This window comes from Anas platyrhynchos, chromosome 1 (genome assembly GCF_047663525.1).
Source record: "Anas platyrhynchos isolate ZD024472 breed Pekin duck chromosome 1, IASCAAS_PekinDuck_T2T, whole genome shotgun sequence".
Lineage (NCBI taxonomy): Eukaryota > Metazoa > Chordata > Aves > Anseriformes > Anatidae > Anas > Anas platyrhynchos.
In genome coordinates this window covers 82,602,079-82,629,425 of record NC_092587.1, presented here as the reverse complement: position 1 = coordinate 82,629,425, position 27,347 = coordinate 82,602,079, and the positions used below count along the sequence as shown (strand labels likewise).

Below are 27,347 nucleotides of genomic sequence, written 5' to 3'. Positions count from 1 at the left end.
AGAGGCTGCGGAATCCCCCTCCTTGGGGATCTCCAAAAGCCTCCTGGACACGGTCCTGGGCAACCTGCTCTGGATGGCCCCACGTGAGCAGCAGGTTGGAGCAGATGGCCTTGGGAGGCCCCTTCCAACCCTGACCATTCTGTGAGGAGCACCAGGAAGAACTGGGGACAAGCACAAGAGTGAAGTGGGCCAGCAGACAGCGATGACATGGAGCTGGGGACCAGCACAGGAGCACTGACCTAGGAGCTCCAGTCCTGCCCTAAGCACCCTGCTGACAGGGTGAGGTTTCAACATACACCTCATTGAGGCAGCTACGATTTCACTGCTGCTCCCAAAAAACCATGGTGCAGAGTGACAACGGCAGTAAGAACAGACACCAAAAATACCAGGGCTTCGGATGGAAGCGGAAGGAGATCTCCTTCTGTTGCAAAGGAGAAAGGGGACATGACAGAGTTCTCTGTTCAACACTCGAGGGAAAAGGACAAGATTTGAGCAAGAGTATAAAACTTTTAATGGGTCAGTGTGTCAGTCCTTGATGCAGAGGAGAGAAAGGAGTGAAGGGGGTTGTTGTGGCTGTCCTGGGCACTCAGCACTGCGGTGAGTATCTGCACAGAGCAGGAAAAGCAACGTGGTACACACGCAGCCAGGACAGCCCGCTGACCTTTGCTCCCTACGGAGGGATACAACACCTGAAGAGCAGTTCCTCTCACTGTCCATTCTGTTTCACCTTGTGCTTCTTCCTTGCAGGGACTTGAGCGTGTGGCTTCTGGAAAGAACGCGGGACAGCCTTCAAGGGTCTCCTCTGCCCCTGCAAAGAAAGTCTCTTCTTCAAAGCAGGCTTGTTTTTTTTCTGTTCCTGGACAATTTGTGTGTCCTCAAGTTTCTTCTTTTTTGGCTGAGGCTCCACGACAGTCTCAGGGCCAGTGGACGGACTTGCTGCTTCCACAGCAGGTTCTTCATCTGCAACAAAAGAGAGAAGTGCTGCAGGAAGAACCCACGTGGTTTCTGCGTGGCAAGCAGCCCGTGAGAGCAGGCCCAGGCAGCTCAGCAGAGCTCCAGTACCAGGTTACCTTTTTGTGCCTTGGGAATGGCGTTAGAGAACTTCTTGAATTTGGCAATGAAGAACCCATCCATGTTGTGTGTGTGGGGATAGAAACGCCGTGTATGCTTGAGGGAGGGGTGGAAACGCCGGTCCTTGAACCTGGAGGAGGAAAAGGGATGAGAAATGATAGAAAGCCCCTGGTGAACCCTGGTCAGCAAGGAAGAGTCAGTCACCTGTGCAGCTTGTGAACTGGCACGCACCTGGTGAAACCTTCCTTGCCAAAGTCCAGTCCTGTGGCCACCAAACGGACATTGCGTTTCTTCAGGGCATAATCCACCACCCACTCGTTTTCCTCCACCTGCCAGAGATTAAATGTTAGGACCCAGGGCCTGCCAGCCGCCGAGGAGATAACCACAACAGCGTGGACTTACTGTGATGGAGCAGGTGCAGTACACAACATAGCCCCCTGTCTCTGAGGCAGCATTGACCGAATCTATAGCGCTGAGAAGCAGCTCCTTCTGCAGGTGAGCGCAGCGCAGGATGTCTTTCTCATCCTGAAAGGGAAAGACAGGTTAGGATGCCGGAGGTACAGGGAAGCACCCCCAGGGTTCTGAAACTACTGTGGATGGAGGGGTGGCAGGAGAATGAGGCACAAGATATAAGAGATTCTGCGGTCTTCTGCAGAACTAATCTCAAAAGAAAAACACCTAGCTCCAGTGCAACAGGCAGAATAGAAAAAAGCAGGAAAAATCAGTTTCCTTACTGCAGAGATCTCCCAAGAAAGCAGATGTCCTAAAGTCCTCCCTCTCACGATGCACACCTGATCCCTCATCTAGCATCCCCACTGGGCACTCACCTTATTGGTTTTGACAGCAGGATCCTTGGAAATGACGCCTGTTCCGCTACAAGGAGCGTCAAGCAAGACACGGTCAAACCCTCCAAGTACCTGCAGGCAGACGTGCATTTAGAGTTATGCTCGTTGGTAGGGACTGAGAACAAGACTGAGACCAGAAATGAAACCAGATGACTGGGAAAGCAGGAAAGATCTCTCGATCCTTCCCGTCTCCCTTCATGTTTCCACATGAAGCAACAAGCACACTCCCCTGAAGCTCTGCTTATCCTTCTGTGAGAAACAACTTCACAGAACAAAGCTTTGCTAAGGGGACAGCACAACTCTGCACAGGAAGAACACTCTGGAGCAAACAGGAACGTACCTTGGGGAACTGGCGTCCGTCACAGTTGCTCACCACAGCATTGGTGACCCCCAGACGATGCAAGTTCCCCACCACGCTACGCAGCCGCTCAGCATTGCTGTCATTGGCCAAGATCATCCCTGTGTTCTTCATGAGCTGAGCTGCCGGAGGGCAAAACACATCAGCAAAGGGCTGAAAACCTCCCGAACTTTTGCCCATGCACAGCCACCCCCCTTCTTCCCCCTGAATTCAGTCCCATTCTGTTTCCCCTTTCTGCAAAGGCTAGTGGAAATGCATCACTTTGCAGAGCATCCCTCCCAGGCCTGCCAAGAAAGGCTCTCGGGTGGTACCTATGTAGCTGGTCTTGCCTCCCGGGGCACAGCACATATCCAGGATGCGTTCGTTCTCCTGCGGAGCCAGAGCCATGACGGGGAGAAGACTGGAAGCTCCCTGCAGCATGTAGTGCCCAGCCAGATACTCAGGGGTGGCACCTGGGCAGGGAAGGCAGAACAAAAGACAGCTTGTGAAATGAAGAGAGCCAAGAGTGGGTCAGCTCAGCCCTGTGATGGGAAGGGTGATCTCACCGATGGGCACGGAGGAGTCATAAATAACAAGCCCGGTTTTTGACCACTTTCCCAAGGGGTCAAGATTCACGCCACGGTTGATGAGAGCCTGCAAGACAATGAGACGGGGCTGAGGCACAACTCCATGTGACAGGCAGCGCAGGCAACAGCCACTGGTTTCTGCTCTCACCTGTGCCAGGTCCCGTCGCCGCGTCTTGAGGGTGTTGGTACGAATGGTGACGGGACGGGGAACCTCGTTGGCTTCCAGAAAGTTTATCAGCTGGACAAAAGAAAGCAAAAGAAATAACGTAAAAATGAAGAGCTAGGGAGGCTGCCACGTCCTCACCTGTCAGCCTAGGGAGGATTCTACCTCAGGGAGTGGGAAAATGTCCATGAGCTTCTTGAGCAAGAAGTCGCTGTAGGAGTAGTAGGCAGCCATGTCCCGGCGCAGTAAGGTGAGGTACTCCTGCCGCGTGCGCCCTTCCTCCCGCTTCACCCTGAAGTCCTGCAGCACCTCCATGTTGCCCTTGATGCGCTGGTGAATGATGTGCAGGTCCAGTGGCTCGTTAGGTAGAAGGACCATTAAGGGATCACAACCAACCAATAAACTTGCACATTAAGTTTGTTTCAGGCTCGATCACTCACGAGGGAGTCTTGAATCGCCACATCACCAGCACCAGAAAGGCCTTGTTGGAGAACGCACATCTACTGAACTCGGCATTTAAGCTTCCCACAGAGTTCACCAGAAAGGGGGATTCAAAGGACAGGGCTGGACAGGAAAGTTCACAAGGCAGAAATTGTGAGACACTTGAAAAGAATATGGTTTAGTTTAAATAAACAGGGGAAAAAAATGGGGAAAATGTCTTCCAACGCTGAAAACTTTATCTGCATCAGAAAGGAGATCACATGTTCCCCAAAGACAACTATGGGGAACAACAGAGAAAGAGAAGCAGCAAGATTAAATTGCACAGGGAGAGGCAGGAAATGAAAATCACCGAAGCCCAAGAGCAAGCACTTTGTATGCTGGAGTCACTACTGCCAGAGGCTCTATGACTGGGTTAGACAAACACCTGCTGGGAAATCAGGGTAGAGAGGAATACACTATGTGACGGATCCATATGTATTTAGGACTAAAAAGAAGGAAGATGGGGGCAGGCTCTCAGCCCTTTACAGGGCATAACATATTTCCTAGCTATACTATAGTGCAGCATTATACAGTAACTGCTAAGGCAGCTCATCTAAAAACGCCTCATCAGGCATCTTGCTAAACAATACATGTGATAAAGCTGAAAGCTCTTCAGCTGTGCCCAGGCTCTGTACTGCTGTGTGCATATGGCTCATGGATGTCACAGATATAAAGGATATTCTCTTTTTCAATCTGCTCGTTAGTTGGCAATTTGAACTCTTCATCTACATCCAGGTTGAGCTGCAGATCTTTGCTCTCTTCTTCCTTCTGTCCCGTCTTATGTGTACTTGTCTCCTCATCCTCCTCCTCTTCTTCCTCTTCCTCCTCCTCCTCCTCTTCACTGTCATCTTCACTGAGGCCTCCCCTAGGTATAAAGAAAAGAATGGACGTTTTATACAGAACAATTCGTTGCACAGGCTCTTCACAATCGTCACCTCTTGGATGTCAGAGAGGACAGAAAAGAATGAGCAACTCAGGCTCCTCATTGAACCACAGAAGATTCTGCTGTCTTGCGACGTTCTCAAATCCTTACCTGTCAGACTTCTGCTTCAGGGCGGCTTTTTCAATAGGCAGCAGCTAAATAGAGAGACAAGAGATTAATGAAACAGTATTGATGAATACCCCTTAACTCCTTGCCACCTGTGAAATTCATCTGCTGTGCTTAAAAAACAAAAAAGACGTTGAATGTTGTGCTGACATCAGCTGCTAAACTTGAAATTGCTCTTGTGAGGCAAAAAAGGACAAAGCTCTCCATCACCTCATTGTCCATCCCTCCCAGTAATGTCAGCCTTTTCCCCTAAGCCTGCTGGGTCTTTACAGCCAGAAAAGTCAAGCATTTCTTGAAAAATTAAACACAAAAAGTTCTTACCTCTTCCTCCTCAGACGATGAGGCGCCATAATCATCCACCATCTCCTCTCCGCTCTCATCTTCGTCCTCCTCCTCCTCCATCTCCCAGCTGCCCTCTTCCACCTCCCCATCGCTGGATAACTCCACATTGTTTCCTTTAGACGAGTTCTTTTTGGCTTTGGCTGGGGTCAGCCATTTCGCATTGCCGTCACTGAAGCCAGACTTGCGCTGCGGGGCTTGCCCTGCTGCCCTTTTGGGTTGCGTCTCCTTCTGAGGGGACACCTGCTCTTTAGCTACAGGCAGAACAAGCAGTTAGAAGCTAGGTGTTGTCAGCAAAGGCAACTGTCCTGTGTTTTTGACTTGGTGTGCACAACGGACCTGAGCTGCCTGTCAATGAGAGGGGTCTGCTTGCCCCTCCACGTCAATTTTCGCAGTCAAAACACAAAAGAGGTGTTCTTAACCCTCCACAAAGCAGCTTTATAAAGGGTTGTGTAGGCTACCACGTTAAAATATGGTTGTAAAATCCTGATGGTGTTTATGCAGGGAGTTCAGAAGCAGTTTGACAGCACAGAAGAGAGGCTGTTTGCTGTTTTATTCCTTAGTGAATGTGCCCCTACCTGGTGCAGCAGGTCCCAGAAGCGAGCCCAAAGGCATCCCCAGAGCACTCACCTGCCGGCTGCCGCCCTCCTCCCGGCGCCTTCCTCCCCGCCGGGCCGCTGGCTGCTCCCAGTCGCCTCTTGGCAGCCCTGCAGCGGAGCGAACGCACCGTGAGGCCCAGGGGGAGCAGCACCATGACGGAGCCCAGACCTCGGGGCCCCCCCTCACCTCCTCCGCGCGTGGCTGGACAGCTTCCTCCTGCCGCTCTCCTCCTCTGCGGGAAGACAACAGGCGGTTAGGCAGCACCACCCGCCCCGGCGGCACCGCCCCGGGAATATTTCGACTCGATTTCGACTTACCATGGGGCAAGAAGCGGGCCAGCTCCACCTCGGCCCCCCGCTGCTTGCGGGCCTTGCGGCCGGGGCCGCGCTTCTCCCTCAGCGGGTCGAGCTTCCGCCCCATGGCGCCGCCGCCACACGTGGAGGCCGGTAACGGCCGCGCGCACGCGCAGCCCCCTGCCCGCCCCCGCACAAGATGGCGGCAGCGCCTCAGCCCAGCCCCTTCCCCTCCCACATCTCCCTCGCACCACCCCCTTTACACACTGTAAAATAAAACGAAGTAAAATACAAGGAAATTTTATTTTTTTTTCCACTTTTACCAAGATTTTGCTCTGTTTTTTATGTTTTTTGTTTTGTCGTCACTTTTGTGTTGTTTTTTTTTTTATTATTATTATTAGTGGACAAGTCCGGTCAGTTTCTGTATTAAAAAGGATCTTGATGGAGGTAGCTTTGTCTCTGTCCTGGCTTCGTCTTTTTTTTTTTTTTTTGCTTGGTCTCACCTGTGCACTCATCTCAGTAAACAAACGCGAAATAAAATTAGAAAACAAAAAAAAATAATAACTGGAATCCCAGGCCAAGGCAGCGAGCAATGTAGCCAGGCTCTCCGTGTAACAGACGTGGCGCCGCGGCCTCCAGTCACTATGTACAGAGTCCATCATACATCCCCCTCTCTCCTCAGCACACTCCTTGCTCCAACGGGCTGGCTGCAGTGGAAGGAGGCTCTCCTCCTCCCGGGGACCTGCACGGCAGCTTCCATGGAGGGAAACAGCACCCAGTCAGGAATGTCAGGCAGAGGGGTAGAGCGTGAAGGGGTAGGGGAGGGAGGGTCACTTCAGCTTGGCCGAAAGATGAACAGCACTGGGCTGGGGGCTCACTGCTGCTGGGCCACCTGTAAACCAGAGAAGACGATGTGAATCAACACCATCATATTACACTATCAACAGACCTCAAAATGGGGCTGTTTCCACTCCTAAACAGCCCTGCTAGGGGTACGTACTTGTTGGGGAGGGGGTGGTGGAGGGGGCTCACTGCTGCGGTTGGCCAGTCTGCTGAGGATGTTGCGCTCCGACATCTGGAGGCGCACAGCCACGGGTGGGATGCGGGCGATGGTGGCTGGCAAACGAGTCACATCTGCCTTCATGTCACTCAGAAGCTCCTCCAGCTGCTTCAGAACTAGAAGATGAAAGGACACGTTCAGGGGAGGAAAAAAGGGGCTCTGCCCAAGAAAGAGACAGGAGGGGGCAGCAATGCTAAACACATCTCCAGTCTTGCTTAGCACACACAATCACCTTTATGCAGCACAGCGTTGGCTGGTTTATTCCCAGCCATCGACTCCTTAGATAGATGCTGGTGGCTCTCAGCCAGGCACTCCACCTCCGCAAAACGTGTGTTCAGAGCCATTGAGGGGTGAGACGGGTCTTCTGACATGTTCAGATAGGCAGCTCGTCGCAGCTGCTCCTCAATCACCAGTGCTTGCTCCAGGAGCTGAAAGATAGGGTAATAATGAGAAAAAGTCATCCAGCAGTTGCTGGAGAAGCAGCCTGTTTGCACCACCCCTTAGCCTGCTTCTGATCTAGTTCTCTACTGCTTCATAAGGTGAGATTCTGCACCCGAGTCTCCTTTCACCAGCTTGTTTGTTTTGTGGTATTTTAGGCCTTACTCCAAGATAAGAGCTCCATTAAGCCAGGCACACAGGAAAACCAGGCTATGTATATCTAGTCTAATAAGAATACTACCACAAACTCAAATTCTTATTCCTTTGCTAAGATGGCTCAGATTTTTAAAGGCTTTTTGAGGACCAGGTTACTTGCTCATTTACTCTTTCTGCAGCGAGCATTTGGGATGAAGTTTTTCCTTAGAACCTGAGTGAGAAGTATCCTATGCTACTTACAGGAAGCACCTAAAGAACAGTTAAGCATGTCAGGGACATTTGAAGAAATTAATTTTAGTACTATTAGAGCAGGGCTGATCAGCCAGACTATATCAAATTAATGTTTAGTTCCAAGATTCAGAATTACGTGGCCTAACCGCGTTGGTCTTAACTTCCAGAGCTAAATGGTAGTCACTCCCAAGTAGGTTTAGCCAGAATGAAAGCTACTCTTTCACCATTGTAATGTTATTCAACTTTTCTAAATTCTGCTTAGGCATATAGAATGGTACACCATTAGGCACATCAGGCAGAACTTGTGGTGGGAACAGCCATTTGAACCTGCATGTCTCCTGCATGCCAGTTGAAGCAACATTGGGAGGAGGTGGAAGCAGAGAGCGCGCTGAACTAAGTTCCTTAACACCACTTCATAAAGAAAAGGACTCCTATCATGAAACTACTACATTATTTTGACATTTTTTTTTTAATAGAAGGCACTGCAGAAGCCTTCCCTTCAGTGAAAAAGTAAAAATCAAAACATCAAGCTCAACTAGGCAATCATCTTGTTCTTAAAGGCCCATCAAGCTGAAAGGCTCTTGTCACCCTGAAGAGAGCGCCTTACCTTAAATCTCCTTGCCAAGAACTTGTTCTTTATTTCCAGGAAGTTACCCCTGTTCATCTCACCCTTGAAGGGCTCATTGAGGATGGCGTAACGTGGATCATTCTGAATATCTTGCCAACGGGCATAGCCATGACTGAGATGGGATGAGCTCAGGCAAACAAAGGCAGTGAGAACAAGGGAATATGCAGCTCAGGCAGATACAGTTCTTGAGAGGAGGTGGGGGGAAAGAGGGTGCAGGGAGGGGAGGAACAGGAGCCAAGGGAAAGGAATGAAAACTATGTCCTACTAAATCTTAACTGTGCTGACAGGAAAACTCTCCTCCCACCACTTTCACTCTGGTGAAAGAAGATAAAGACAGTCTCACTGGATGTACTGCAGTCAGACCTGAGACGGTCACCTTCACAGTAATAGCTCATGTACAAGGGGAGAGAACTGGTCTATCAGGGTAAGGATACTTGATAATTCCAGCAAGGAGCCAGTAGTCATGACGCCGATGCCATATCTCATAGGTCTTCTTTGTGACAGTTGCAGCTCGCTCTTCATTCTGCCACAGGGAGTGTAATTCTGGAAAGGCAAGATACACAAAAATAATTGAAAGTTATTTCATGAAAACAAGTGGTATCTTATACTTCCAGGTATATAAAGATGTCTGGTACCTGTGAAGCCACCATCAGCTATGTTGAACATGAACCGTTGCTTTACTGCCTTCTTGTGCCTTTCATCTGCTGTCTCTTTTAGCATCTCCCCATTCTGCAGCATCACCACGTCTCTCTTATCATCCTCCTTTTTCTCATCTGTACACACAAGAAGTCATTAGAACACAGACAACACAGCAAGTTGGACCCACAATGAATCCTTGCAAAAGATGGACTCAAGAAGAGGATGGAATGACTCACCTTTCTCATCCAAGGTGATTATAGGAGGTTCAGGGGTATTCTCAACAGGTGCTCTGTCTTCCACTTTCTCCACATCAGCTGCAAGAGAAAAGGGGAACGTGAGATGGAGCTGGCAAGTACAAGGCTTTATTCCTGAATCTGTGAAACTTGAAACTGTTCCCTGACTCCCTGTTCAAAGTCCTGGAATTGTCCCCACTGACTATGTCTGTTTCTGTAGGGTGAAGTACTAAGGCAGAGAAGGTGCAGCTTTAGGAAGACATTTGTATTTTTGTTTTGGTGCATGTTGAAGGTATTGACGACCTCTCTAGAGATACCTTTGCTTTCAACTTCCATTGGCTCATCTGGTCTTTCCTTCACCTCCGGTTCCTCTACTTTTTTCTCTTCTGCTTCTGTGGGATTTGCTGGGGATTTTGCTTCCTGTGGTGGTGTCTCCACAGGCTGGGCACATTGCTGAGGACAAATCATTGAGAAGTGAGACAAAACAGCACATGGAAACAGAACACAGTCAAATCAGTTCTGAAAGCAAAGATGCACAAAACTGCTAGGCCAGCTCTGAGGATGTAAGAATTATCTTTAAGCATTGTTCCAAGAACTGTAAATGTGAGCACAAGTAGAGATATTTGCAATCGCATGAGGCAAACAAGCACCCCAACACTCACCTCCATAGGGGCCTCTGTTTCCGTAGCAGAGGCACTAAGCTCTTTCTCTGGTTCAGCTGACTCTCCTTGCTCCTTGGTACTGGCTCCTTCTTCCACCTTTACTCCTTCCTCTGTATATTCCCCATCCCACAGCAGCACAGCAGACAAGAGAAGGAGAAAAGCCATCAGTAAGGTCTTTCCTTCAATGTAACTAAGCACACATCTCCTTCACTCCTGGAGATTATCCCCAAACAAATGGGACCAATATCACTCGAGATAAAACCACATTCCTCAAACACAGCTTCTCATTTATATCTGTTCATCCAAGGAAAGCTGGTGTCCTCTCTTGCCTTTAAGGGTTTGCAAATATATTTGGCAGCCCTCCTAACACGAGAGGTAAGTTGATCTGTGTCCACCCCCAAGCCCCACCACCACAGCTCCGGTGAGGGGAAGAGCCAGGATGAGGTCAGGACACAGAATTTCACAAGGGGGAAGCTCTCACCAGGTGGAGGGACAGGGGCAGGTGTATTTGGCTGTGTATCCCCCGGTGTTGAAGGAGTTGGAGTTTTGGGAGAGGGGGAGCTTGGCTGTGAAAGCTTCTTGTTCTCCTCAATCTCTGCCAATTCTGGCATACTCCAGCGACCATTCACATGCTCAAATTCCTGCACCTGCAAGAGAAGGAGAGAAAGACATCACAGGAAGAGTCATACAAGACTTGTCCTCAAACCAGAAGAGACAGATCACTCAACACCCAAAGAAATAAGTGAGGAAGAAGAGAGAACTCACTAGCTCAGCACCCTAGTGACTAGAAGCTGGATGGAGAGAAAAGGCTGTGTTGCTCTCAGGCACCTACCTTTTTGCGTATAAGTGACATGACCCCAATGCGAGTAAGCACATGCTGTCGGGAAAGGCCTTCCCGAGGGACCCCATCTGCAAAGGTCTCTGCACCATCAGCTCCAGGTTCACACAAATGGCGCATGAACAGCGAGACATAGGCTCTAGAGCAGTTAAAAAACAAGTCATTTAGGCCATAAAATAGATTAGCTGGAGACAGACCCCTTCCACATCAGACCCCTTCCCAGATAATGGAAGTCACCCCAAGCCTTCTAAGCCATCATGACAACTTCTGAGGTTCCCAATTTCTGAGGTTCCAGGCCCCCTTTCACAAAAGTTTCCTTACAGAACTGTTACATTCACAGAGGACACAGCTGTCTTCATGTTAAGCCAGAAAGAATTGTAAGCCTGGAAAGAACTGGGAAGGTATTATTACGTGCTTTGCCTGGCTATGCAAGCATTTGATTTTGGTGACTGATGCATTGAGTCCAAGGAAGAAAACCAGAAGCAACACCCTGGCCTCTCCCAGGTCCTAGTCTCTCCTCATGGCCCTGCAAAGCTCAAACTAATATTTTACAAAAAGGCCAGAAGAGGGCCATTTTTCATTCTTCCTCAAAGGGGCTAAACGTTGCCCATCCCTGCCTAATGCACTTACTTGAATTCTTTCTCTGACTTGCCCCGGAGGTCCCGAACAAGCCATTGAGTGGTGAATGCATCCTGAGGTGGCATTCCATAGCGCATGATAGCATTAAGGAAGGCTTTCCGCTGGCGGGCATTGAAACCCAACACCTAGAATGAGGGAAAGATAGATATGGAAACAGCCATATAGGAACAACTAGAATTTACAGACCTATTCTGCTGCTACTTACCTCAATGTTCCCTCCTACTCGGGCAAGCAAAGGAGGCAGGGGCTTATCCTTATCATTTCTCAGGCCTTTGCGGCTAGGCCGACGAGCTGCTGAAGAGAGAAACGCAGCTAAGGAGGAGAGACAACGCACAGCACATTGTTGCGTGAATACTTCCCTTGCAGAAGGGCACCACAAAGTGTACCAAGCATCCAGAGTCCCAGCTGCTACTACATGCAGAGAAAGTGACCCAGGAGCTCCAGCTTCACCAGAACTTACCTTCAGACCTCTCATCAAAGTCTTCGTCTCCTTCTTCAGAAGCAACTGAATAGTCTGACTGATTATCTGACTGGTCATCCTGCCAGTCTGAAAGAAAAACAGCACGTGAGCCTGAGACGCTACTCCGTTACTCTCCCAGTAACACATACTTACACCCATTTCCCCCAGGTTCCTGTGGATTTTTGTACCTCTATCCTCCTGAGAGCCATCATTGTAGTTAACTTGCTTGCGAATACGTTTGCCCTTCCCCAGATTCCTGGCCAGATCCTCCTGTTGCTGCTCGTAATGGTGACGGAGCAGTTTCTCCCAGTAATCAGGATCCACTGATTCCTCCTGCTTTATGATCTCCCGTTCAACCTCTTCTTCCTCCTGCCACACAGAGTTAACACTAAGAGCCCTACATCACATATCCCAACCTGCTTGAGTAGATTTATGCCTACTTGCCCTTAAAAGCATCAGAGCTTGATTTAACTGCTCTTATACAATCCAGCAGAAGACCCTAGCTGATGTCCACCTCATACTCACCCCCATTTCCTCTTCACGCACTACATACTGGGCCACCTTGAAGGAGCTGAGATACTCATTCATGCCCTGCAGCTCTGTGTCTTCTGTTTCATCCTGGTTCCGATCCAGGAGGCGCTCAATTGCCTTGTCATCATAGTGGATAACACTGCTGTCCTCACCTTCTTTGTTATCCCCTGCGGAAGGAGCACAGACAGACATTTGCTATGTGGATCTCAAGGGATTAGGAGAGGATATGACACCCTAGACCTCCTTGTAGAGCTCTGATCAGTACTGTGCCTACAATTACTAGCTAGGTAAGGATTCCTTATTTAGTACTTCCCCACCTCCTTCACTTCTACTCTCAGGCACTCACCACCCTCAGTTGCCTCATCCTTGAAGAGCTCTTCAGTGCCAAATTTGAGAATGTCATCAAGTTCCTGTTTCGACATGGAGCCTGTCTTGGAGCCCAATCCTGGTCTCACTACCAGGTGAGTTAGCATCATTTTCTTCTTGGCCACCTGAGTGATACGCTCCTCCACTGAGGCCCTTGTCACAAAGCGGTATATCATCACTTTCTTGTTCTGTCCAATTCTATGTGCACGGCTGAACGCCTAGAAGAGGGAGACACTCAGAACAGTCTAGAGCAACACAAGCAGTAGCCTGCTACACCCCACCTACTTCCACAAGTTTCACACTTGCCTTCGTGTTTAGTCTTAACATTAGTTAAGACATGCCCTCTGCTTGTTCACTTCCCATCTCTACCCAACCTCACTGCTCTAATTTTGTATGTTTCTAGAAGGAAAGTCACCACAAATTCCTTCACTCCCTCTGATGCTTTCACTTCCCTTCTTCCTCAAAGGCTCCCTATAGTGAGTGGTCTCATTCAAACTCACCTGGATATCATTGTGGGGGTTCCAGTCTGAGTCATAAATAATCACAGTATCTGCTGTGGCCAAGTTAATACCAAGACCCCCAGCTCGAGTGGAAAGCAGAAAGCAGAACTGCTGAGCACCAGGAGCTTGGAAAAAAAGGAGAGAACAGAAGTAATCAAGGGAGAACACATTACTCAAACAAGAATTTTTATCATCTCAGGGGAATCACCACCAGTTTAAGATTCCAGAAGAGCAATGGATGACTCGGGCCACTATCAACAATCCCATATTGAACACTAAGCACATACAAGGCAAGAAATTTAATTTTGTACATAAAATACAGAGGAGAATTCTTACCATTGAAGCGATCGATAGCCTCTTGACGCATATTGCCCGTGATTCCTCCATCAATCCGCTCATACTTGTATCCTTCATGTTCTAGGAAGTCTTCCAAAAGGTCTAACATTTTAGTCATCTGCATATCAAAAATCACCACAAAAAGAAGTGAGGGACAAGGGGATAGCAGAACAACAGGCTCCTTTCCTTAGGAAAGGAATTCCCAGCTTTAAGGTTTTTCCTCACATACCTGAGAGAATATGAGCACCCTGTGACCTCCTTCCTTGAGATTCTTTAACATCTTCTGGAGCAGCAACAGCTTTCCAGATGCTCGAATAAGAGCACTACCATCATACATGCCATTTGGCATCTTTGGAGCTTCCTAAAAAGAAAGAAAAAGCGAGGGGTGAAGAGAAGAAAACTGCTTCTGCTTGATATTAGTCCCTAGCTGTGTTCTTCAGATGCTGACTCACGTCTAGTCATTTAACTCAGTACAACCACAATGCACAGCATTACTTATACAAAACATCAGTGCCAGCCTGTGCTACTTATTTTGCAGTTTAACTCCTAGATCCCCTCTTTCTGACTCAGTCCCTACTCTGTCTCTCTCATCTTGAGAGAATCAAAAGATGTTCTTACTTGTCAATAAAGATAATGGAAAAGGAGTATCCAGTATGTGATGTCTACATAAAGGCATAAATATACAAGATGGGGAAAAATAGCACAAGAATAAAAAGGGAATCCCTCCATACTTGCCATGGAGCTCACAGTCTCCCTGGTAACAGCCAGCAGGGAATTTGCTTATATAAGAATAAGTCAGCAACTGGACATACCATAGCAGCCACAGGGAAGAGGTAGGGGTGGTTGCAGCACTTCTTCAGATCCATAACAACGTTGAGCAAGGAAACTTGGTTTCCACCACCACGTGCATTCAGTGCCTCAAAGTTCCTTGTCAAAATGTATTTGTAGTATTTCCTGAAAAGGGAAAAAATATATGTTCATAAGACACACACACACCCCTCAGGCAACCCTCATGAGAGCAACTACCATACTGGTTTGTTAACATCCATACAGTTCCTGCCATTACCTGGTAAATACCCAGGCTCTGCCAGTGGCAATTACTATCCCTTTAACCCTTACATCAGACCACAGGACTACTGCTTCCCTCAACTACCGTGGCAGCAGGAAGTGTTCCTCCTATCCACTGTGCAGAAAGCTCTACAAGGAGGCTAAGGCTGTTTCAGCATCCTCTTTGGAACTGCAGAACAGAGCAACAGTAGTTCCACAGCAAATGTGCCATCCCCACACTCACTTCTGCATGGGGCTCAACTCCACTCTGACAATAAGTTCGGTCTTAGATGGCATGTTCTTGAAAACGTCAGCTTTGAGACGCCTCAGCATATGTGGGCCCAGCATGTCATGCAGCTTCTTAATCTGATCTTCCTTGGCGATATCCGCAAACTCTTCTAAGAAGCCCTCCAGGTTACTGCAGAGAAATAGACATTCAGCAAAATCCACAAAGGAAAAAGAGCAAAAAAAAAGGGAATAGGAGTTTCAAGACAAGCAAGCTTTGCCTGGACTTGCACTGCAAGACTTACTGGAATCTCTCTGGTGTCAGGAAGTTCAGCAGGTGGAACAGTTCTTCCAGGTTGTTCTGCAGGGGAGTTCCTGTAAGCAGCAGCTTATGCTGGAGTGAATAACCGTTCAGCACGCGGAAGAACTGGAAAAGTAGAGAGTAGGGAAGGAAGAGGGAGAGACAGAGACTTAGGTCACAGTCCTATAAAAAAAGTCCTAGAAAAAAAGAGCAAGCTAGGATTTGATTTAGATTGTATCAGCTGTTTGGATAAGAGCTCCAAGTAGCTCCCATTCCAGTCAGGGCCACTAGACTGATCTTATTTGGATCACTCTTCTGCATAACAAGTGACTGCAGCAAGTCCTACAAGCCATCAGGTGCTAGAAGATTTCCCTTGCTTTTTTAAGTTACAAGCTTTCAGACCACCAATCTTTTCCAGACTGCTGTACTACGTACTTTCCTCTAAATTAGTGTTCTACATTCTTACTTCTCTGCCTCGAGACTTCTAGAAATAACCAAGTCACTCTTCCTATTCATATCAATCCTGGCAGCATTCCAGAGTTCTGAACAAGCAGAGGAGAAAGAGCTAAGGGTTTGCCAATATGCCTTTGAAGTGATTTGTGCTGGCTTTCACAACAATGAAGTAATTCCAGGCAGAACTAGTGAGCAGGTAAGGTACTGAACTGAAAAGCACAAGTATACAGTGTTCGCTAGCACAAATTGACAAAGCAGTAATTTATGAGCCTAGCCATTTGTTTGTTCATTTTAAACTTAACATGATATAACATCAAACAGTATGAGAGTAGCTTGTACTAGGTGGCAAACAAAATCAAAAGAAATGCCACCCCTCATTTTGGTTATTATATCAGAAGGATTCCTTTCTTGGAAAGAAATATGGAAGTTACTTATATCTGTAAAAAGATACTTGTTGGTAGGCAAACATCACCTTCTGTCAAAAAAGCTGATCTGTCTCGTATCCAAACACCTAAAGCTGTCCTTAAGGGATAGGAAACTGATCTCGAAAGAGGTAGACTTAATGGTCTTGGTGGATAATCAATTGCAACTTAGTCATGGTGAAGCCTTGAGATTTAGTATTCCCTTTCTGTTCATATGTATGAAAAACTAGTGTTCTTTACCGTTTCCAATAATTTCAATTCTAAGCACAGAACAACATTCAGTTTTAGGGCCTACAATCAAGCATGATCTGGAAACTGGATATCAAGCACAGCTGTGATATATTGGAAAGATACCTCACATTTGGATCTGAAAAGCTGAAGCTATTTTTTCTTTAAACAAAGAGGTAACTTTCTCTTACAGCCTACAAGAACCTATAAAACCAGATTTCCAGTAACAGTTGTTTAGTGTACTAAGCCCTAGAATCCGGCTGAAGACAGACAAATCAATACCAGAATTAAAACACAAGGGCTTAGGGAGGGGCTGGATTAAGAAAGTACAGTCAATTCAACTGAATTAAAACAAGCTTAGTTAAGGTACAGCCTTGTATGAAAGCAGCTGTATGGCTTTCAGCATTTGTCCAGGCATTGTTGAACACCCCTGCCCACCTCTCCCATTTCTATAACATAGAATTAGCTCTGCTACAAAGCTAGATGAATGCAGAGGCCAAGATTACTCTGGAAGCAGGACAATTGTGCTCATGAAGCTTGTTTTACACTCAATATGGTAAAAAACCCTTTCATAATAGAGATGGTGCAGGTATATGATCTGCTTCCAGAGAAGCCTATTTTTAAGAAAAAACATCCAGGTTTTCTTTGTTCTGTTTTTTAACATTTTTTTCTAGTATACACCAATTGTCTACTCAGAGAGGAAACTGAGTTAATGAGTGAGACACACGACAAGTGAAGTTGTTACCAGTTATAATCAAAATGAAGGTTGTTCCCCCCACCCCTCCCCGCCTTTAAGATAATGCATCAAATTTGCTGTCAAACATATGACTAAGAGCTGGCAGACAAACTTACTTGCTTAGGAACAGCAATCTAATCTTCTGAACTATCTCTGCAACACGTGCCGTGCCCATAAACGGCATTACCTATGCTTTTCCATACCTTAGACTGGTTGTTCTTCAGTCGGTGAGCTTCATCCACAATGAGACAGGCCCAGTCAATAGACCCCAGTATGGCCATATCAATTGTGATCAGTTCATAGGAGGTGAGAAGCACGTGGAACTTCACAGCAGCCTCCTTCTGCAAAGGAAAAGAAGGGACATGGTAATGAGATAAGGGAACGCCCCAAGACAAAGGGGTCTCTCCAAGCTGTTCCAACAAGCCATGGTTGAGCAGCACGTCAAAACCATTTTTCACATGCAGTTTCCTGTCAACAGATTCAAGAATACCACCCAAGCATTCCAGTTCTTCAATCCCCTATTGTTTTACACAAGTAAGTCTCTTCAGCCTCCTTGTTACTTACTACTTATGGACAGTAATCAAGTCTTGAAACAAGTTTACAAATAAGCTGTGAATAGAGGCACATTATGGAAAGATCTGGAGGTATGTAGCTCATCAAAAAGTTAAGACTTAAATAGCTTATCAGAAAAATTTGTTAGTACTCGGTGCAGATAAGTTTCAAGGGAAACCAAAACCAAGGAGTCCTATTTAACTCTGCCACTGGGAACACTTTTCCTAGTAAAAAAATAAGGTGGTAGCTAGACTAAAATTCTATTAAAAACAGCCACTTATGTCAGGATCTTCCTTCCTGTCTGGGCACAGAATGCAATTTCTCAGATGTCTAGATGTGGCTTTACTACCAGCCAATTCCTCATAGAGAGGTAAGAAGGAGGAGTCAAGTTCATGCAGGTTGGCAATTCTGACATTGACTTAGATCTGTACGGAGTACGATATACAACTTCACAGATTAAGCAGAAGAATAAAGAGACTTGCCTATAGCCAGTATTGCTTTAGTCAACACCCTTTTTCTTCAGGGCTGTATGGTTCAGACTGGTAAGTGCTTAAAACAGTCTAGAAAAGGAGTCTAACTAAATACCCAGTAGTCATCAATTTGTAGTTATTTCCCCTGCAAAGCTAAAAGTATAGTCAGTTCCCAGGGATTTCAGAATATCTGAATCTTGGCTGCTGAAAACCAGTCTAGTGCATCTCTTCTTCCAGTTCAGGCTTGCAATACAGCAAAGTTCTGTACCTTCATTCTGGATGCTTTTTTGCCTCCACGTATGGCATTATCCTCGAAAGTGAACTCATTCTCACGGATGATGGCCCGACTGTCTTTGTCCCCAACATAGGTCACTACATACATATCTGGTGCCCACATCTCAAATTCTCGTTCCCAGTTGATGATAGTGGAGAGCGGGGCACTCACCAAGAAGGGTCCCTTTGAGTGGCCCTACGAACAGAATCATTAAGAACATTAGATGAATGCATCCACTCACTCGTGGCATTTTCCTGGGTAGTGTTCTCCCAGCTATGTTTGGCCTCTCACCTCTTTGTACAAGGAATATAGGAACACAGCTGTCTGCACAGTCTTTCCCAGACCCATTTCATCTGCCAAGATTGTATCTGTGCCCTGAGCCCAAGAGAAACGCAGCCAGTTCAGTCCTTCCAGTTGGTATGGATGCAAGGTACCCCCCGTTACATCGAGGTACTCAGGTTGCCGGTCATATTTCACTGTTGGCTACAGCAGAAAGAAGGAAGAGTTGAGATTACTATTTACCTTATCAAGACAACTACCAAGAGTTCTTTCCCAGTCAACACATTCTCTAGATGAGACTCCATTGAAAACCACCAGATTAAGCCCAATACCCACTGAAAACCATCAGGTTAAGCCCAGTACCAAATCCCTAAAAAGTCAGGTGTCCATCAGCCCCCCCACCTTATTTTAAGAAAATAATTTTATTTCTATCAATAGCCTGCCAAGTCTGTTTCCAGCATACAGACTAGGCTTATCTGAAGGTTGTATGAACCCATTTACTTTTTAGGCCTGGAAGGAATTACAAGCCTTGTGTTTATCACCCTTAGCTTTTCCATTTACCAAGCCTCAACCCCACTCAAAACCACAAGCTCCATCAGACGGCACCAAAGCAATAAACAGTAACTTACATCTACCGTGGGAGTTTCAGGGGGCCTTTCCAGTTTCCGCATCTTCACCTTCTTTAGCTTCTTGCCAGGCCTTCCTTCTTCACCCCTCATCAGCTCCCTATGCAGAGACAGTCCCAAGAATACACAAGTTTAATGGCTTCTGTAATGCGGCCTGTGCTAGGTAGTGATTATCTCAACAGAAAGTATTTGAGTATGAGGAATGTGACCTCTAGATATTTTCTCCTACCTGTGATTCCAGTAGGCTTGTTTGTAAAGGTCATAGTCTTGGATATCCACATCCTCGCTTTCCCACGATGCCTGGTCATAGGGCAGGTCTCTCCATTTAATCAAATAGTGGACATTCCCCTTCTTATCCACACTGAGGGAGAAACCAGTAAGTCTTAAGCACAGTGAAAAGACACCATTCACCCAATCCACTCAAGTTGGAGAGAAGAAAAGGATCCCTTAATGAAGCAACAGACACAAGAACAATGTTTGTCATATAAACAAAAGAACTCCCACTTTTCCCCCTCATTAACGATGCAGCTTAGCTCATCCACTCTCCCTTAACCCTACCTAAGGCATTTGTTAAAAATCCTCCTGCTCTTCCATAGGGAGAGGTATTTAGATGAGAAAAATTTGTCTTTGCTTCCTTCCCTACCTATGATTAAGGATTCTGTGGATCATCATCCACTCTGGCTTGATCCCATATCGGTAGAAGCGCTCCTCCATTTCAGCATATTTGGGGTCCTTGTTCTTTCTCTTTCGACTTTTCTCCTCTTCACCTCCGAAGTCCCCTGAGGGTGGCTCATCCATATCATTCTTGCGTTGGTAATTTCGAAACATGACCTGACAGTGCAGCTCCAACTGGAGTCAGGACAAAGTTAGAGATCATAAGTATCTCTCCCCAATTACCCACAGAAATAACCATATCATAAGGGTGGATGGCAAAAAGTTTTAAACTCACCTGCAACTCCGACACCCAAGAGCAGTGCCAGTAGGACATGCCCTGCCATTTGACAAAGAACTGCCTTTCAGGCCGACCCTCCAGAGGCTTCGGAGGAGGAGCATTAGGGTCTGCATCAGGTGGACGTGGTGGCGGGGGACCAACTGGGGGCTGACCCCATTTCCAGATCAAGATCTTCTGCACCTTTCCTTTCAAAGCTGGGCACTAAAAAGTTAGACAGATCATTATATCAGACTGTAAGTATTCTAACTGCAAGTGCTGAGGAGTAGAGTGTTCAAAGAGTCACTGTTCTCTTCCTTAGTGCTTTACTACACAAGCAGAGTTTACTCTTTGGGCTTGGAAGCTTTCATCCTCTTATTTCCAGCATTTCCCTGAGCTTTCTCTAGTTTGTCTTCCCTCCCCTCCCAACCAAGACTGGGGAATCCAATTCAGTATCTTAATTTAGTTGTCTCCCCAGGGCACAAAAAAATTCAGAAGTTCTACATGAATTACACACATTGGAGTTCTGGTTGGATGGACTGACATTAAGCCCAGCAATGTACCAAATGTTTTTCTGTAGAACTATCAGCCCAGTATTGGGATGTACCCTGAAGCAGATTCTATTTTGTTCATTATCTTAGAAGTCCTCATCACTGACTGAAAGCATCTAATGCCAGTTATAATACTTCATTTCAGTAATGTCTTGCAACAGTGTGAAATTTCTGACCATCTACTATGAAAGGGCTTGGCATTACAAAGCCTGCAGCACAAGATCTGTTTGGCTCAGTATCAGCTTAAAATATTTAAGTGCTGAATTTGCTTGCACTCACATTGCTGCTTCTACATATACACAGGGCCCAAGAAAATTGAGCTTTGGCATCCTGGACCCAAGACTGCCCAATTACTTCACACATGGGCAAACCTCACGAAACTCAATTGCTGTAATCCTGTACTTCCTGCTCTCTGGAGTAAAAACAACCAAGCTAAATCCAACCACAGAGAGCCAGACCTCAGCGAGCTATGACAAAAATGCAATAGCCTCCTCTGAGGACCTAGCATTTCCAGGAAAGTGTGATGTTCAAAAGGGAACAGATCCATCTGCTCTTTTAGCCACAGGAGAGTGGTAGAGCAGGAACTTACAGTGCAGCGAGGACACAGCCACTCCCCATTGGGAATCTCTGGCAATGGGGGATTCAGACAGTGGATGTGATAGGACGAAGGACAGGCATCGCAGCATAGCAGCTCTCCTCCATCCTTGCAGACTCTACAGAACTCCATATGGTGGTCATCTTCCTCCTCAGCATCCCCCACAACATCTTCCAGGATCTCCTCACCTTCGGAGTTATCCTCCTTTGCTTCCCACTGAATGCCCTCTTTTTCCTATAGGAATAGGAAATCAGAAAAAAATCAGATTGACGCATTTGTGATTATCTTCATTAGCGCTGAAGAACAGCACCAAGTCAACTGACTTTCCCCCTTGACAACAGATTCGGGGGAATCCAGTACTCACACAGTGTGGGCAGCTCCATTTGCCCTCTGGGGCTTTCTCCATGTCTGGGTCCAGGCAAACCATGTGGTAGGCACGAGGGCAGGTATCACACAGTATGATTTCTCCTCCCTGCTGACACACCTCACAGTAGTCCTGGTGATCAGTCTCATAGCCATCCACAGCCACTGTGGAGTCCTCCTCACCTGCAGAGGATATGGGGAGTTAGAATAGCACAAGGCGCAGCAGATACAAGCTTCTTGCAGCAAGCAAGGGCTGGTGCCTAAAGCCTGGAGCCTCCCTCAGCACCTGACTATATAGTTGCAGAGTGAATTTTGGATTCTGCATCTCTCTGTCCTTATAATAAACAGGGCAGGGGGCAAAAATTGAAACAGAAGTGAAGCGAAGCCCTTTGGGGCTCCTTCCACCCATGAAATTAAAGGTGTAGCATAGGCCAGGAAAACTCAGCACTGTATCTGCTCCTCTACCAAAGAGGGAAAGAATTCCTGGGCACCTTTTCCTTACTGGAAGTAATAATCAGGTCTTTCCTCCATGAAGGATTCTCCTCCCTCAAGTACACTGAGAAGTATCCAAATGCTGCACAGACATTCCTCTCATCTCTACATACACTTAGCTGCAATTCTGTTTCCAGCTGACAGCAAGCAGCAATACCTTTCTTTTTCTTTTTCCCAGCTTTGAGTTTTTTGCGACTGCGACTACTGCGGCTGGTAGATCCATCTGAAACAGAATAGCTGTTGATGCTGGCGTCATCGAAGTCTGACTCCACATCCAGATCATCATCTTCGCTCTGAGGTAGGGAAGAAGAAAGATGTGCTGCTCAGGCATGCACGCTGGGGACAGCAATCAGCCCCAGATCCCAGCATCTCTAGCATGTCATCAGCTCCTCCGCAGAATATCAAGGAAGGAGGGTCACTTACCGATGATCTCTTACGCTTGGAGCCAAATCCTCCCAGTTTGATTTTCAAAGGTGCCACTTTCTTTGTTTTAGGTTTTTTCATATCAGGAATACGAGGACTGGCCTTGGGCTTCCGCCGAGCATTGGGTCCTGGGAACAGAGGAGCCTGTGAGTGGAAAGGACTACTGCCTTGACACCACTCTGCCACCCCATCAGATTTTTTATCTCACCTTTGCCCTCCTTTGTCTTGGCTTTCCTGAGCGGCACATCTACCGGGGGCTGCGGCAGCACAGCATCCACATTTGTCACCATACTCTCCACTACTGCAACAGCTGCAGCGGCAGCAGCAGCCACAGATGCACCTGAACTTCCCTTGAATGGGTTGTTTGTGCTAAACTCCCTCCATTTGGCTCCCAGTACCATCATCATCTTCGACACAGCTATTTTAGGGTTCTTGGCTGCAATAAGTGGCCTGCATACAGTTAAGGAAGGAAGAGTTACTAACCAGCCTGAAGTCTAGATGATTCTTTCTCCTCCCATTCCCCCCCCCAACCCTCCCAGCAGCACTTCTCTCCCAAGCTACATTCCTTTCTAATCTCTGATCTCAACAGGCAATGAATCTCTCCACTCCCTCCTATCCTTCACACAGTGTGGAGGTAAACGCTCCAGGATTTGGAGATCAAAATGGAATTTAGCACATTGGGGGGGGGGGGGGGGGGGAAATGGACTAGAAGTAAGAACTTGCATCATTTTAAATCACTGAAAACAAAATATGTGCATCAATTATTTTAGCGTTGCTTCAATTTTTGCTCTAGGTAGGATGCTAGTGTCTCTAACATGGTTTTGGAACCTCATGACACAAAACCTAGTCTTTTTTTTTTTTTTTTTTTTTGCTCTTCAGGAGTCCTTCCAAGTGCTACAGACTTGCAGATCACCTGACAAACTGGCTGAAAGCTTTATAGTTGGTGAGAGTGCGGTAATCCTCCTCTGTGAAGATATGGTCAATATCCTCCATGCCCCAATCCTCTAAGAGCTGAGCAGATGACTTTGGCTCCTGTGCAAAGAGAATCACAGCAACTCTGAGCAAAAGCGCATGCTCTACAGAAGAGCTTCCATACATCTACATCATCTACCTTGCACCTACAGATGACCCAGTGGGTCAAGACTGGGGGATTTCCACCTCCTCCCCACCTTCACTTGTCACTGCCACAGGACACAGCCTCACTAGAACATCAGAAGTGGGAAAAGTCTTTGGATTCAATATACTTTCTAGGTGGCTTTAAGGTAGGAGAGAGGAAGGCATGCAAGATGGGACAGCATTCAGGTCAGTCAGGTTTAGCAGAGGAAGAAACTGAACTGTCCCCACTTCATGCACAGTCACAAACAGCACCAATCCCCAAAACTGGATAAAGGGAAGCAAGGAACAAGCAGGCCATCAGCAGGGCATCCTCTCACCTTGGAGTCATCATCTTCTTCCTCCTCTTCTTCTTCCTCCTTGCGCTTCGCTTTGTTTTTCTTTTCCTTCTTAGGCCCTAATTTCTTCTTTTTCTTCTTCCCAGGAGTATAGTCACTGCCTTCACTGTCCGAGCGCAGAACCTCCTCTTCTTCCTCCACAAACTCATTGCCCTCACCAGAGCTGTCCCCCAGCTGGGGAGGGAGGGAGAGAGAAGATCAGGCAGCTGTGAGAAAATACCCCGGATAAGCACTAAATGCCACATTCTCCCCAGGCTCTAGAGGATTCATACAACGGATTGCTGCTGTAAGTCAACAAAGCCAATCCCCCCTCATGCCACATATCCATAGAGCTTGATCCAAGACATCCTTTTCTCACCTCCTTCTTCTGACGCTTGCTGAGCTTGGGCACTTTGGGTTCCTTTAGTTTCTTGGGCTTCTTCTTCTTCTTGATTTTGGGTGTTTCAGCCTCAGACAGAAGCTCTTCTTCCGGCTCTTCTTCAGGCTCTGGAGAGGAAGAAGTGACATGTAATTTCAACCCCCATTTGTGCACTACACCATAGCTCACTTTTCACAGACATCACTTGATTTGTCTAGCTTCTACATAGTTACAAACATAGAAGCATTTACAACTGCTTACCCTGTTACTGTTTATAACATACTACTTAATCATATAGTAACACATTTTCCTCCCTCCCTCCAACAAGGCCCATTTCCACAGTATTCCTTCTCCAAGCAGAGCTGCACTCAGATCTTAAGGCCCAGAAGTTTGTCTTAACCAAACAAGAGGAAAGGGCAGAAAGCAGATGGCCACATCTGAAGGAGATGAAATAGTGAATATATTGGAGAACATGAATAGAGGACTGAAACAGTATTCGGGTCTCCAGAAGAGAAGTTACTTAACATCTTCACCAGGGCATCAGCATGCAAAATAGAGTCCATAAGCCACTCCTTGGCCTCCTCCATAGGTAAGCTGCTACTCAGCAGCTCGGTTCTGATTTGGATTTGGCACGGCTTTCTCCTCCCAGCCCTCCCCTCTATGCCAACAGCTGGCAAGCTCACCCCATGGGCAGGGACCCACAGACTCCCATTCCCTCCCCAAGGCCTGTCTCCCTGCGGCCCCGGGGCAGGGGCAGCCCACTGCTCCTTTGTGGCAGCCTGCAGGAGCAGCCCAGCCATTCGCCCTCCCCTGCCGCCCCGCCCATCGCACACAGCCAGAGTCACTCCTTCTGCCTCCAAGGGAAAATGGCCTCCTGACCACAGGGGCTGGGCAGGATGGAGGAAGACACAGGTCAAGAGAGAGCTGCGGCGGTGGGATGAGGGGAGGCAGGTAGAGCTCTCGGGGTTTGGGGTCCCTGCATCCCTGACATGCTGCCAGCCAATTAGTAGCTCTTCACTGGCACGGTCCTGCAACACCAGTTCCTTCAGGGATTCCACATCTTCCTCTCCTGCTAGTTCTGATTTAGAGCCTCTAGTGTCCCATCCCTTCCAATGCATCTCCTAAAGCTCTCAAGTTTGCAGTGATTTTAAGTTTTTCTTCACCAAGACTTTCCTTACAAGGCTTACTGACAATCTTCTCCCTACCTAAGATTTTAGCGGGACCAGAAGGCACCTGGAGTCAAGCCTCATGAGAAAAAGCCAAGAAGCCCTTAACACCACTTTCCCTTTCCAGATGCAACATTTTGTCATATGATACTACAACACTACAGCACGACCTGGTAAGAAAAGTCAAACTTGTCTTACAGTCCAGCACATTAGGATACACGTTCCATTTTACAAGGAAGCAGAGAATCCAGATGTTTAAGGACTTGCTCTGTGGACATGCAGCGATAACACCAGAAACAGAGGAGTACCCAGGGCTCTAACTCCAGTCTGATGGTGACGAGGATGCAAGCAAGAGGGAAAAGGCAAGGTACAAAGACTACAAGAAAAGCAAAGGTGAGCAGACAGCACAGAGCAAGAACCACAAGAAGCCTCAATAATTGGGTGTGGTGAAGAAAAAGTGGGTCACGCAACAGCCCAGGGCAGTTTGCTCTGGACGTCAGCAGGTCTGGGATCCCTGATGAAAAAGCCAGATGTGCTGCCCTTTCACATAGTGCCCCCCATCGCCCTCCCCACTCAGGAGGGATGAGACTGGCAGGCGTTTCCATAGCCTGTCAGGGTTGGACATGCTGCCTCCACCCCTCACACCTCCTCAAAGCATGCGCCCCTGACAACCCGCGATGTCTCGGCACGAAGTCAGCTCCACCTGACGCGAAGCCACGGGCCTGGAGGTGTAAAGTAGCCCCAGGACTCTGATACCCAAATGAAAACCGCACGCCTGGCTCCGAGTCAATAGCCATATCCCCCCCCCCCACCCCCCACAGACCACGCGTTTCACATACCCATGGTGAGAGGAGCATTACCCCACTTCACACCCGGGCTCTGCAGGCCCTCGATACCTTGGTGCTGGGGGATGGCGTTGTTCAGGAGGATCTCCATCTCATCGTCATCGCTGCCCCCGGAGCACGGTGAGGGCGACCCAATGCCCGACGCCATGTCCTCCAGACTGGGGGAGGCCCGGGCTTACAGACCGCGTCGTCTTCTCGCCAGCCAAGCCGGTGCTTCAGCGAAAGGAACGAAGAGGAAAGTTACAGCGGGTACCAACTCCGGCTTCCCAAGCAATAGTGCTACCAAGAGGCGAGAAAGCTTCGCTAGCAACTTCCCCGCGCTGGGAGCCTGCGGGTACCCGGGGAAGGCTGGCAGCAGGCACCAGGCGGGAGCCGCAACCAGGCACAACCGAGCCAGCACCTGCACGGGATCCGAAGCAGCCTCCTGCGGGAACACCCCCCCCATCCCCCTGCAGCCCTGGCTCACGCCTGACCCCCGGGGACCCCGCACAAAAGGCGGCGGTGCCTGGGCGCTGCCCGCAGCCCCGTTCCCTGCCCGCCGCTCCCGCGCCCCCGCCCGGAGCGGGGCTGCGCGGCGCAGGGCGGGGGTGGCGGAGGGGAGGGGGGGTGGGGGGGGCACGGTGCGGGGCGGGGCCGGGGAAGTCCGGCTCGCAAGGCAGCGAGGGGCCGCCTCTCCCCGGGGACGGCCGCCGGGGCGGAGGCCGAGCAGCGAGCGGCAGAGCCCGGCGGGGAGGCCGCCCCCCACCCCGCACCCTGCACACGCAGCCGGGAGGGGGAAGGGGGGCGCGTCCTGCGGCCGCCCGTGAGGGGACAGCGCGGCCCCTCGGGGAAGGGGGAGCCGCGGAGGAGATGGGGGAGCTGGGGGGGTCCCGGGGGGTGGGGGGAGGCTGTGCCCGCCCGCGTCCCCTCCCGGCTCCTCACCCGGCTGCAGACCCCCAGCTCCGCTCTGCCGCCACCACCACCGCCGCCGCCGCTGGTGCTGCTGCTGCTGCTGAAGGGAAAATGGCTCCGACCCCGGCACCGCCTCTTAAAGGGGAAAAAACCCGGCCAGGCCCCGCCCCGCTCCCGCCTCCATCCCATAA

The 27,347-nt window shown here is 48.4% G+C and overlaps 2 protein-coding genes, 1 long non-coding RNA gene and 1 other non-coding gene across 14 annotated transcripts; 1 reads left to right on the top strand and 3 right to left on the bottom strand.

The window, feature by feature from the left end:
• Positions 1-487: 487 nt before the first annotated feature.
• Positions 488-5,921, bottom strand: NOP2 (NOP2 nucleolar protein). Its single transcript, XM_072043446.1, has 16 exons — positions 5,788-5,921; positions 5,657-5,702; positions 5,501-5,577; positions 4,853-5,124; positions 4,517-4,560; positions 4,159-4,348; positions 3,169-3,363; positions 2,989-3,078; positions 2,820-2,907; positions 2,586-2,726; positions 2,257-2,396; positions 1,899-1,988; positions 1,474-1,596; positions 1,303-1,400; positions 1,071-1,201; positions 488-960 (listed from the first exon to the last, which is right to left on the bottom strand). Exons 1-16 carry the CDS (start codon positions 5,888-5,890, stop codon positions 707-709), a joined length of 2,082 nt encoding a protein of 693 aa, XP_071899547.1. The 5' UTR covers positions 5,891-5,921; the 3' UTR covers positions 488-706.
• On the top strand, positions 3,213-6,321 carry LOC140003442 (uncharacterized). Its single transcript, XR_011812087.1, has 2 exons — positions 3,213-3,363; positions 4,159-6,321. It is a non-coding gene; the product is annotated as an uncharacterized lncRNA (long non-coding RNA).
• Positions 6,048-27,347, bottom strand: CHD4 (chromodomain helicase DNA binding protein 4). Of its 11 annotated transcripts, none has more exons than XM_038180535.2 (40): positions 27,187-27,347; positions 26,260-26,478; positions 24,255-24,382; positions 23,879-24,070; positions 23,359-23,477; positions 22,654-22,895; positions 22,446-22,573; positions 22,180-22,315; positions 21,532-21,713; positions 21,162-21,401; positions 20,043-20,246; positions 19,737-19,942; positions 19,323-19,454; positions 19,097-19,193; positions 18,480-18,671; positions 18,183-18,383; positions 17,096-17,233; positions 15,058-15,179; positions 14,772-14,945; positions 14,293-14,434; positions 13,710-13,841; positions 13,481-13,598; positions 13,145-13,269; positions 12,625-12,862; positions 12,273-12,445; positions 11,936-12,116; positions 11,748-11,858; positions 11,493-11,599; positions 11,279-11,412; positions 10,643-10,787; positions 10,292-10,457; positions 9,811-9,920; positions 9,466-9,601; positions 9,152-9,229; positions 8,912-9,049; positions 8,711-8,819; positions 8,256-8,388; positions 7,056-7,251; positions 6,764-6,939; positions 6,048-6,655 (listed from the first exon to the last, which is right to left on the bottom strand). In XM_038180535.2, exons 2-40 carry the CDS (start codon positions 26,411-26,413, stop codon positions 6,638-6,640), a joined length of 5,853 nt encoding a protein of 1,950 aa, XP_038036463.1. In that variant the 5' UTR covers positions 26,414-26,478; positions 27,187-27,347; the 3' UTR covers positions 6,048-6,637. The 11 variants fall into 11 exon arrangements, with proteins under 11 accessions (XP_038036463.1, XP_038036467.1, XP_038036468.1 ...); XM_038180539.2 differs by having other exon boundaries at positions 11,493-11,581; XM_038180540.2 differs by having other exon boundaries at positions 11,493-11,578.
• Positions 10,125-10,264, bottom strand: LOC113842489 (small Cajal body-specific RNA 11). The gene has a single exon (XR_003495024.1). It is a non-coding gene; the product is annotated as a small Cajal body-specific RNA 11 (non-coding RNA).

Coding starts and splice junctions, on each gene's coding strand:
- NOP2 (XM_072043446.1), bottom strand. CDS start 5,890: ATGGGGCGGAAGCTCGACCCGCTGAGGGAGAAGCGCGGCCCCGGCCGC. Junction 5,125..5,500: donor AGGAGGGCGGCAGCCGGCAG/GTGAGTGCTCTG, acceptor TTCTGCCTGTAG/CTAAAGAGCAGGTGTCCCCT. Junction 4,349..4,516: donor CTGAAGCAGAAGTCTGACAG/GTAAGGATTTGA, acceptor CTTTATACCTAG/GGGAGGCCTCAGTGAAGATG.
- CHD4 (XM_038180535.2), bottom strand. CDS start 26,413: ATGGCGTCGGGCATTGGGTCGCCCTCACCGTGCTCCGGGGGCAGCGAT. Junction 18,672..19,096: donor CTGAAACTCCCACGGTAGAT/GTAAGTTACTGT, acceptor TTTCTGCTGTAG/CCAACAGTGAAATATGACCG. Junction 8,389..8,710: donor CTCCTTGCTGGAATTATCAA/GTATCCTTACCC, acceptor ATCCCATCTCAG/TCATGGCTATGCCCGTTGGC.